Source organism: Hypomesus transpacificus, chromosome 9, assembly GCF_021917145.1.
Source record: "Hypomesus transpacificus isolate Combined female chromosome 9, fHypTra1, whole genome shotgun sequence".
In the NCBI taxonomy this organism is placed as follows: domain Eukaryota; kingdom Metazoa; phylum Chordata; class Actinopteri; order Osmeriformes; family Osmeridae; genus Hypomesus; species Hypomesus transpacificus.
In genome coordinates, this window is record NC_061068.1 from 13,925,010 (window position 1) to 13,936,972 (window position 11,963).

Here is an 11,963-nt window from a genome sequence, read left to right on the forward strand (position 1 = left end):
TCTGTCCGGACATATATAATATAGAGAGTTTGTGTTTTAAATAGCACGACATAGCATCAACTGTCTTGGAAAGGAAGGGAGAGTGAGCGGTGTGTGTGGGCACTGAGTGTGTCCTCACTGGAGTGTGTGCACCTGTTGTTCCACAAAAGGAAAACTGTGGTGACGAGGGCAATCCCCTGTAAAGGAAATAAAAACTTTACCACGATACAGCAGTGGGCTGTGTTGCTCCACTCACGTTGACATGCACAACTGTTCCTGTCTCCTGTAACAGAAGACCTGCTGTAAAAAGACTCAAGTCGTTCCAGGACAGTAAGAGTGGTCCATGCATTGTAGTATGTTGCTTTACTTTTTTAGGTACAGGCGTTAGGTGAGACCAGGCCTGACCTAATCTTAGAATACCTGTATGAACCCCAATAGCCCCTGAATGCTTGGATCAAGGTCTGGATGTTTGTGTATGTGTATGTAAGTCGCTCTGGATAAGAGCATCTGCTAAATGACAAAATGTATGCGTGTGTGTGTTTGTATGTAAGTATGTGTGTGTGTGTGTGTGGGGGGGGTGTATCTGTATGTGTGTGTATGTGTGTATGTAAGTCGCTCTGGATAAGAGCATCTGCTAAATGATTAAATGCATGCGTGTGTGTGTATGTGTATGTATGTGTGTGTATGCGTGTGTGTGTGTGTGTGTGTGTGTGTGTGTGTGTGTGTGTATGTATGTATGTGTGCGTGTGCGTGTGTGTGTGTGTGTGTGTGTGTGTGTGTGTGTGTGTGTGTGTGTGTGTGTGTGAGTGTGTAAGGGATCTCAGAGATGGAAAACACTTGTTTTACTTCCTCCTGGCTTCGCAAATAAGATGAACGACATTCCTTGACTGTCAGACCAGGATATGGAACATGTGATCCCTCAGTCTCTCCAACCATCTTAATAATCTGTCTGTCTTTGTCTATCTCTCCATCTAGCTATCTCTTCATCTCTCTATCTATAAATATGTCATCTGACTCCTCAGAAGCAGGGATGTTGTCTGTCGGTCTCTCTGTCTGTCTTAGAGCCACACAGTGGCATCTTGGTTAGCTTCAAACATTAACACTGGGAATGAACTCAGCAGGTTATGTAATAGGTTCTGTGTGGCTCAGGGGGACATGGAAACTAACATTTTCATGTCATGATGTTATAAACATCTGGGTTTCTGGGAAATTCATGGGCAAGAAGGAGAATTCTGATGTTCCATTTGGGATCAGTCAATATCGGTTGTGTTTATTTCCCTGACTGGATGTTTGGTGGTTTATTTTCTTTATCATGAAGACAATGGATGGTTGTTTAAATTGGTCCATCATCTTTAAGCATAAATAAACTCTGTTGTTTTAACCATGTCCTGCCCCCTTCTTATTTTCCGAAAAAGTTATTTCTGGTTTTAAGGTTTTAAGTTAAGGGTGGGGAAGTGATGAATATTTAATATCAATTCAGATGGCTAAGCGGTGAGGGAGTCGGGCTAGTAATCAGAAGGTTGCCGGATCAATGATGTCAAATGACGTTGTGTCCTTGGGCAAGGCACTTCACCCTACTTGCCTCGGGGGGAATGTCCCTGTACTTACTGTAAGTCGCTCTGGATAAGCACGTCTGCTAAATGACTAAATGTAAATGTAAGAATAGTCATTGAAAGGGTAGACTACTTGCGTTACAGTAATGACACTTTGACCCGCCAAATTACGCTGACAATGCTAGCTAGATAGCATGGGCGTATCTAGCCTATTTTGTTGGGGCTGGAGCCCAGTTTAATTAGCCCCCCCAAAACATAAAAAAAAAAACATGCCCCCAGACCCCCCTAGTTTTGCTGGGTCACAGGAAAAATAATAGGTTTTATCTAAGGGCTTAGCCCCCCCAAAAGTGGGAACCTAGATTCGCCCCTGCTAGATAGTTTAAAATGGAAATGATAGAGAGAGCCATGGTGTGTAAAATCCCACGTGAGGTTGGCAACTGATAGGTCATACATAGTTAAAGATTTCTCGCCACACCCACCTCACGCTGATGGCCGGAGCCTTATCAGTTAGACCTGTTGACGGTGTCGTTACCATCAATGAAATCTGCAGCAGCAGAGTTGAGACCACGGAGGGACAGGTTCGGAGAAAGCCATTGTACACTCCGGTTTTGGCATCTTAATCCATTCCGAGACGATGTCGCCATGCTGTGCCATGACGCGTTTCTGCGGGAACCTAATCAAGCTGGAATTGGTGTAGCCTAACTTCCAACCGCACTGATTTCAAGCAAGAAAGCAATAAATGTTAGCCCATACACATAAAGCTCTAACCTATAACTATAAGCTACCAACGTTCTTCTGAATATATAAAGCAGAAAGAGCTTGGATTTACCCAAAAATAATCCGAAATAACATTTGGGAAAGATTCTTCTGAATCAAGACGAGGATTGATGAGTTTAGCCGTCAGTATTGTAACCAGGGTTTTTTCATGAACAGTCTTTATTGTGGATTTATTACTCTTTAAGCCTATCACGGATTTTGAATTATTTGAATAAGACACAAGATGTAGGCTAATTTATGGTAAAGAAATGCCTTAAAAAAACGTCTTAAACATTTTGAAATAGTACCTACCACAAATAGTATCTACCACACTGATGCCATGGGGTGGCGCAAATGTCCACCAGCCCAGCCAGAAGGCAGCAGCAGTAACAGACGCACGCTTCAGTCACACCAACTTTCTCATCAGCACCAGTTGTATCGAGTTCTGACCAGCCAGAATAGAAAATCGTGTTCCTTAGTAGACGATCGCCGTGATTGGCATTTGGGAAAGTCTTCTGAACTCGTAGTCTGCACATTTAAATCAACCTTTGTAGGCTTTTGCAGGGCAATATTGGAAAGACCTTTGAAAATGACTCCTCTTTTAACTTTGTTGTTGCTGTTTTTGAGGACTATAGAGTCTCGTCATATTGTGTCTGGGCAGGCAAGGCTGAGTAAGGAGAGGACTGCCCTAGGCACAGAGTTGAACCGGGAGGCAGGTGAATTGACCCAAGAGGATTTTGTCGCACGGGTGAGTCCTCACCACGGTGAATCTATCACGATAAAGGAATCCATAAATCAGAATTTCGACAAACCCCCCAAAAGAATTCCCCGAGGCGCCAAAGATGGGAGCCCAAAGAAACGGGACCAGCATTCTCCTCATAATTACCGACACCCTAGACCTTATGATCCGGACGGTTACTTTACGACACCTAGCAGCGCACATAATTCCGATGGTGCTGTCCGGGGAAACTCCTCTAACAAAGGAACTGTGCTCCTTCATAACCCACTCTACCCTGTTACCGAGAGCTCCTACGGGGCTTACACGGTCATGTTACTGGCTCTCATCCTGTTCGCCGTGGGTATAGTGGGAAACCTAGCGCTCATGTGTATAGTGTGGCACAATTACTACTTGAAGAGCGCTTGGAACTGCATCCTGGCCAGCTTGGCTTTCTGGGACTTTCTGGTGCTGTTCTTCTGCTTGCCCGTCGTCATCTTCAACGAACTCACCACGAAAAGGTTGCTAGGTGACCTCTCGTGTCGTTTAGTGCCGTACTTGGAGGTAAGAGAAGTGATCCTTTGTCAGCAAAAATGTACAATATAGGCAGAAACCGCAGGTGGACTTTCGGACAGGTGCGTCATGTGCAGGTGTTTATAAAAACACCCAGCCCATTAAAATAATACTACAACATTATTTGGTCTGATCTAGACTTTACAAGTTCTTGTTGGGATACTCTTTCAAACAAAGTTAAAGTTAAAAGTCAAAGTAAATATTACAATTAATATACAATTGTACAATAGCATAATAACTAACATTCCAACAATTCTTTGGGCGTATTACCCAATAAGCCAATTTCTACATTCTGGGAAATACTACAGTTACACACTGTTTATTCAGAGTATGCCATACTTCAACTTTAAACTGTACTTAATGACTGGATGGGTGTGTAAGTAGCTAGTAATTGCAGTATGTGCACCATTGCCTGTGTATATAGTTGTCTGTAGACTGAGTTGGTAGACTGCCAGCCCCTCACTGTGTCTCGGCAGTTAGCTCATTGTTATGCTAACGAGCGCCTTACTTTAATTGTTGAAGGGGTGTGCTTAACTAATTGATGGCATTAGACTCTTGCTGGAGGAGGGGATTTGGGGCCAGAGTGACCTTGATAATGATAGGCTGTGCTCTCTTTCTACCAAGCCCAAGAATAGGAACATTTCCATGTATTTTACGGCATTCGTTTTTTTTCCATAATGGCAAGGCAAATGATCGAAAAAGTTAACAAAGTTTTGTCAAGTAAAGCGTTTAACTATTGGACATTGGATAATGATTGCCTACGTGGCCAATTCAGAGTAATAAAGTTGGACTTTATGACAGTCTTACATTTCCTAGGAGTCATTTGAGGTCAGACACTGTATGCACTCTATGGGCAACTGTACTTCTGCGGGGTTTACAGTGTATCAATGTTTCTCTTGGTAGAATTATCTCTGATGATTTATTTCACCTGTCCCTTCTCCCCTAACTACTGTCTGGTCTTTTATTAAAATGATTCACCCCTTCTCTCCATTCTCCATCCTCCCTGCACTCTTTTTCCTACCTCTATACCTCCCAAAACCCCCCTCCCTCCCATAACCCCCCTCCCTCCCTCCCAAAACCCCCCTCCCTCCCTCCCTGCTCTCCTTTTGCCCATCTCCTCCCCCCTGTCAAGGTCACCTCTCTGGGCGTGGCCACCTTCAGCCTGTGCGCCCTGAGCATCGACCGTTTCCATGCCGTCACGGCCGCCCCACCCCTCCGCGCCGGCCCGCGAGTGGAGCCCTGCCAGTCCATCCTGGCCAAGCTGGCCGTGGTGTGGCTGGGCTCCATGCTGCTGGCCGCGCCCGAGCTCCTGCTCTGGCAGCTCAGCCAGGAGACCCTCAGCACCCTGCCCTCCGCCCGCGACACCACCCCCCGTCTGGGGCCCCTCGCTGGGCTGAGGGCTTCCAGGGACGGAGGGCCTCTTGGGGGCGTGCAGCAGCCCCAGCCGGGGGGCCCCCTGGTGGACATGTGCGTCCGCAGGCCCTCCTTGGACCTGCCGGAGTCGGTGTACTCCCTGGTGCTAACCTACCACGAGGCGCGCATGTGGTGGTACTTTGGTTGCTACTTCTGCTTACCCTTGTTGTTCACGCTGGCTTGCCAGTTGGTGACGAGGCATGTGGCGGCGCAGGAGGCGCTGCGGGGAGGAGCCGGCTCCGGCGGCACAGCCGGCAGTCACTCCTCCTCTTCCTCCTCTTCCTCCTCCTCTTCGCTGAAGAACAAGCAGCGTGTCCGCTGGGAGCAGCGTCTGAGCTCCACTGTGGTGGCGCTAGCCGCCATCTACGCCGGCTGTAACCTACCCGAGAACGCCTGCAGCATCGTCCTGGCGTACCTCTCCGCCCCTGTCTCCACGGCCACTGAGGCCCTCCTGGCTCTAATTGGCCAGTTCCTGCTGTTTGTGCGTTGCTCGGCGACGCCGTTGGTTCTGCTGTGTCTGTGCCGCTCGCTTGGCCGGGCCTTCATGGACTGCTGCTGCTGCTGCTGCGACGAGTGTCTCCCAGACGCCTCCTCCACCACGGCCCCCTCCACCTCCGCCTCTGCCCTCTCCTCCCCTTCGTCCCTCTCCCCCCCTTCCCTCTCCCTCTCCCCCCCCCTCCCCCTCCACTCCCTCCCCCAAGAAAGACAAGCTGAAGATCGGGTCCGGGACTTCACCAACGATCTACTTTGACAAGGCGAAGGAAGCGTCCTCTGTGCTGGCTATCGGTACTCCCTGCTGAGGCCTTAGGCCTCTAGCTCGGCCCCAGCCGAGGGCAGCTCAGCTGGGGACACAGTCAGGAAGCTGCCCTGCTCCTCCATCTTGGCCACACTGGATGGGCCGGGTCCACATAGAGAGGCAGCCTGCTGGACGTTTTGGGCTCAAATCTTTTCTAGAGAGACGATGTTCAGTAGTTAGGGTTACAGACTTGCAGTGAATGAACATTCTCTTCTATGACTTTGGTTTGTTCTAGTTTGGTTTGACTTTGAAATGTATGTAGATATGTCAATCAAAACTGTACATTTGTCGCTGAATACGAGGACAAGCTGAATTATCTCAAAACTTTGAACTTTGAAAACTTATCTCTTCTATGACTTTGGTTTGTTCTAGTTTGGTTTGACTTTGAAATGTATGTAGATATGTCAATCAAAACTGTACATTTGTCGCTGAATACGAGGACAAGCTGAATTATCTCAAAACTTTGATCAACAACTAATTTTGAAAGGTCACTGACTTTTTTGTATGAGTTTTTATGAAAAAAAGAAAACAATGATGTTGGCCAGCTGTGGGTCATTTAAGCAGAGTTGAAGAAGTCAAAGGGACTGTGGGCTGACTGTTCTCTTTACGCACGCCTTCGCGGAATCTTCCAGAACCCAAGGAATGTGAACCAGTGACACACGGCGTCAAAGTTTGTCATAATATTCATCACTGGTGATTCAGTTTACAGTCAATGTTCTGTCGGGGTTTAATCAGTGAACTCAACTCAGTCAAAGGTCTTTCACTTAAACAACTCAATTCATGTTGGAGTTAACCCTCGTGAATTTGTGAGGACAAGTCAGTTTTTAAGGGCTGTGGGAATAATTTAAATTGTCTGGGTGCAGCGTTTCTCAATATTTTGTCCTTCAAGACCCACAAAACAATTTCAGTCTTGAAACAACATCAGATACGGACACCTATGTCAGTCTATTTCTTGTTTTCCAGTTCCAAGCCCTTTCTCAGTTTTCTGTAGCCTAGCAGACAGGGAGGTCAGACCACTAGAAAACTATGGTAGCTATTTCTCTCGTGTAAGATTTCTAACATCTACTAAACATACTATTTTCACATATCATGTAGCGAGGTTACCACCAATGCATTTCTAACCAGTATTCAACAACAAAGTTTATCAACCTTTGAAACAAATTATGTAAGAATAATGTTAATATGAACTGGAAAAGCTTGTTACTTTACACAAGATCAGAGTTTGAAAACCTGTTTACAACTTTGACTCATTCCAATATACATATACAAAGTGATACCCCCTGTCACAGGAAAATCTAAACTGAAAAAAACATTTCTTCCCAACTGTGGAAATGCTAATATTACTCAAATATGATATCACACCTGACAATGGTAAGTACCCTGGCATTGTGAATATACCTGTTGAATTCCAAATAACATACTGTATTTAGTAGAGATGTAATATTGATAGTATATTTTTGGTAATTTTTGTACTCAGTTCTCTTCCCAATAAACTCTGAGGCTGACTGAGGCTGTTGTCATGTTTTCTGGTCCAAGAGATCATCGCTGAGGGAAAACATTCCCTGCATGAGCACTTCAGTATGAGGTTAAACAGGCTACCATGACTGCACAAACACACACACTCACTCACACACTCACACACGCACACACTCCCTCACACACACACACACACTCACGGACACACAGACTGTTACAAACGACCTCAGTCTCTCCGGCTCACTCAGTCTCTCCCACACACGTCCACAGTCCCACCGTGTGTTCCTCTCTCTCACAGAGAGAGACAGCATGGCTTCTTCTCCCAGCTGCATCTGTCCTGTGTGATGCGTCCCAGCTCCCTGAGCTGAAATATTTGTCCTCCCACTTAGTTGTGCCTGGGCCTTGAGAAAGGAATGGGAGGGGAACGGCTCTCATAAGGCCAGCATTGTCCCTAGCTGCCCACCCCGCCCCCCTCCCCTACCCCAGCCAAAGCCCCTTTGCCGCATATCAATAGCTGGCCACCAACTCAGTTGCCAAGCTACAGTCACATTTGAGTTCCCCCCTCCAGAACCCCCCCCCCCCCCCATTGGTCAAAAAGAAAGAAGTGAAGTTGGGGTGGGGGAATGGGGGGGGTTGGGGGCACAGTGATCAAAACAACCCGGCTGCACTTTCCCAAAACCCCCTCGGTTTCTCTGGTGGTTGCTGTGGCAACATGTGCAGGGGGTGGGGGTGTTGGGTGGGGCTGCGGGTTTCTGTCAGCTGCTCTGTGAAGCCAGACACTCCTCCCCCACCTGCACCACCTCTAACTCTCTTACCCTCCTGTCCAGCCCTCAATCTCACCCTCTTGTTCAGCCCTCTGTCTCACCCTACTTCTGTCCAGCCCCCCGTCTCACCCTACTTCTGTCCAGCCCTCTGTCTCACCCTCCAGTCCAGCCCTCTGTCTCACCCTCTTGTCCAGCCCTCTGTCTCACCCTCCTGTCCAGCCCTCTGTCTCACCTTCCTGTCCAGCCCTCTGTCTCACCCTCCTGTCCAGCCCTCTGTCTCACCCTCCTGTCCAGCCCTCTGTCTCACCCTCCTGTCCAGCCCTCTGTCTCACCCTCTTGTCCAGCCCTCTGTCTCACCCTCCTGTCCAGCCCTCTGTCTCACCTTCCTGTCCAACCCTCTGTCTCACCCTCCTGTCCAGCCCTCTGTCTCACCCTGATGTCCAGCCCTCTCACCCTCCTGTCCAGCCCTCTGTCTCACCCTCCTCTCCAGCCCTCTGTCTTACCCTCCTGTCCAGCCCTCTGTCTCACCCTCTTGTCCAGCCCTCTGTCTCACCCTCCTGTCCAGCCCTCTGTCTCACCCTGATGTCCAGCCCTCTGTCTCACCCTCCTGTCCAGCCCTCTGTCTCACCCTCTTGTCCAGCCCTCTGTCTCACCCTCCTGTCCAGCCCTCTGTCTCACCCTGATGTCCAGCCCTCTGTCTCACCCTCCTGTCCAGCCCTCTTTCTCACCCTCCTGTCCAGCCCTCTGTCTCACCCTCCTGTCCAGCCCTCTGTCTCACCTTCCTGTCCAGCCCTCTGTCTCACCCTCCTGTCCAGCCCTCTGTCTCACCCTGATGTCCAGCCCTCTGTCTCACCCTCCTGTCCAGCCCTCTTTCTCACCCTCCTGTCCAGCCCTCTGTCTCACCCTCCTGTCCAGCCCTCTGTCTCACCCTCCTGTCCAGCCCTCTGTCTCACCCTCCTGTCCAGCCCTCTGTCTCACCCTCCTGTCCAGCCCTCTGTCTCACCTTCCTGTCCAGCCCTCTGTCTCACCCTCCTGTCCAGCCCTCTGTCTCACTCTCCTGTCCAGCCCCTCTGTCTCACCCTCCTGTCCAGCCCTCCATATGCTTGTTGCACTTGCAGGAGCGGACATCTTTGAAAAAGGTTAATTAAGATGAGACTCCATCTCTCTCATTCTCTTTTTCCTTTCACTTAACTTGTTTGTTCTTGCCAGCCATTGTACTCCGTTGCTAATGAAGTACTTTTAAAGTTGAAGAGTCTCCTTAAGTAGGATCATGTGCCAGAACTTAGTCCCTCGATGCAGACTAGGAGGACAGTGGAAACTATTTGTGAGGTGACCCACATGAAACGTGGGGTTACTTTCTTGTAAGCTGTTAAGTAAACAGGTTTTTAGCCAGGTCCCAGCCTTTGGAAAGCATTTGGATGAACATTCTGGAATGGCCACTTTGAGCTCTTCAACAGGTTAAGTGGAGACACTCTGAAGAAGATTTCAACAATGGTTAATCTGTTTTCAGACCACAGAGCAGCAAGGAAAAGCACATTTTTAGTCAGGAACACTGTCAGAATTTGTATTTTTTTATTAGGCAATCTTCATTGCCGTTTGTTCGAAACACAAATGTTACTTCATGAATTTCGTTTTTTTATGTGTCTGCTTAGTGTGTAGAATTTTTTTGCGTGGTAATTGTCATGTTGTGCTGATTTACCACTGTAACCATGAGTTAAATACTGTTACGTTTGATAATAAGAGCTGGATTGCTAACAAGTTAGTATATGCATTGTAGTTAGCTTCCTTCAGCTAGTAATCTACAGCAGCAATTGACGAAGCCGCAACGGTCCCGTTCTCGTCAAGTCACGCAAAATTGGCGGCGTTTGAGGGGACCTGGGGTAACCACATAAAAACGATGTCAAAAATGAGTGTGAGTTTGAATATATTTTCAACATCAGTGCGCGGATGTTAAATGGACATCATGTTTTTGACGTCAGTTTGATTTGCATATTTGACCAGTTTTTGACGTCAAATTTTTATGTAAATTTGATGTATTTTCAACATCAATTGCCCACTGGTTAATGTACTGGGAAAATAGAAGATAGAGGCATGGATTTAGGTTTGTTTTTGCAACTGTACTGTTAACTATTGACATAACTATGATCATTATATTGGGATAATTTAGGGATGAGACACATTTTATGTAGCAAACTCATAAGTATCACAAACTACCATATAAGTAAAACGTAGGCCATTTAGGTTTGTATCATTCTGAAATCATTGTTCATCATTGTATAATGTATGTTTAGTGTAAGTACATTTCTATAAATGTAGGGCTACATTTTAAACTAATACTGGTTAATAAAGTAAAATATGGCATCATAGCCACAAGGTCCATGGTAAATCATCTCTTTCTCGTCAGGTTAGTGTTACAGGAACATCTTGTTAAGCAACAACACAGGCTAAGCCTGACAGTTAGCCTGCCCCAAACCAGGCTTGTTTTGCAGCATAAGTTTCCATAGTAACTGAGCTCAGATTACATTGAACTGGCTTTATGGAACTAAATCAACTGGAAATGACCAGTTTGACCAATGACCAATCCATCTCATTGATATTCTGTGAGTTGATTTATGAGGCTGGGTCTTGGTGTTCAGTCAGCCAGACTGATATCTATGATATCCATATCTTCCACTTCCTGACGGGGAGGCCACAGGCGGTGAGAATCGGTGACCGCACCTCATCCACACTGATCACCAACACAGGCACCCCCCAGGGCTGTGTGCTCAGCCCTCTCCTGTTCTCCTTGTTCACTCACGGCTGTGCGGCAACGCACAGCTCCAACCTCCTTGGTAAGTTTGCTGACGACACAACCATCATCTCTGACAGTGACGAGTCAGCCCACAGAGAGGAGGTTGATACCCTGACATCATGGTGTCAGGACAATAACCTTTCTCTCAACGTCAGTAAGACTAAGGATATGATTGTGGACTATAGGAGGCGGCAAGAGGAGGAGCATGCCCCCTACTCATCAACGGATCCGAAGTGGAGAAGGTCAGCTGCTTCAAGTTCTTCGGGGATGAACATCAGCAATGAAGCAGGACACCTACGACACACGTTGCCTCAGGAAAGCTGGCAGGATTCTAAGAGACTGTTACCACCCATCCTTCAGTCTTTTTAACCCATTGCCTTCTGGCAGGCGATACCGGAGCATTCGGTCTCGCACACGCAGACTGGACAACAGTTTCTTTCCAGGGGCATCAGGCGTCTGAATGGACATTGATATGGACACTGATACACTGTCAACACTCATACTAGTCACTTTACTCACTGTCACTTCAGCTACTGGTTGCATAATCAGCAATATTGCACTAATTGTACCATACTCTAGGTTAGTATAGGTTACAAGGTTGGTATAGGATATTGTGTGTATTGTAATATTTACTATACTGTATTTATTATTTTGTATATTTAGGAGGTTTATTATATAATTTGTTAGCTTATCATAAGTGTAACCTATGTTCTGAGTACTTATATGTCATGTTATGTTAGGTTGCTTTGCGTTGTCTTGTCCAAAGAATTTCAGTGCCCAGTCTGACCCTGTGTTGTTTTGTGCATCTGACAATAAAAGACTTAACATCTCAGAGCAGCTGGAGACTGATAGTTGAGTTTGAAGGCCCAGGTTCTGGTCTCTCCCTGATCTCCAGGTTCTGCTCTCTCTCTGATCTTCAGATTCTGGTCTCTCCCTGATCTCCAGGGTCTAGTCTCTCTCCCTAGGTCTCCAGGGTCTGGCAAGCAGGCTGTCTCATGACTTGGGTGCATCCAGGAAATCCACCTCAGGGGAGAGACCTTTGTTTAGGGGCACAGCTGCAAGGCTTATCAGAATCAGAATCAGAAAGGGTTTTAATCGCCATGAAAGTTTGCACAGACAAGGAATTTACTTGCAGGAAGGTGCATAC

General features: G+C 47.1%; 1 protein-coding gene across 1 annotated transcript; it reads left to right on the plus strand.

Moving 5' to 3' along the window:
- Positions 1 to 2,707: 2,707 nt before the first annotated feature.
- Positions 2,708 to 7,290, plus strand: gpr37l1a (G protein-coupled receptor 37 like 1a). The gene is given in 3 exon segments (XM_047025832.1): positions 2,708 to 3,567; positions 4,709 to 5,647; positions 5,649 to 7,290. Coding segments are annotated over 3 exon segments (1,770 nt in total). The 5' UTR covers positions 2,708 to 2,877; the 3' UTR covers positions 5,790 to 7,290.
- Positions 7,291 to 11,963: the final 4,673 nt, after the last annotated feature.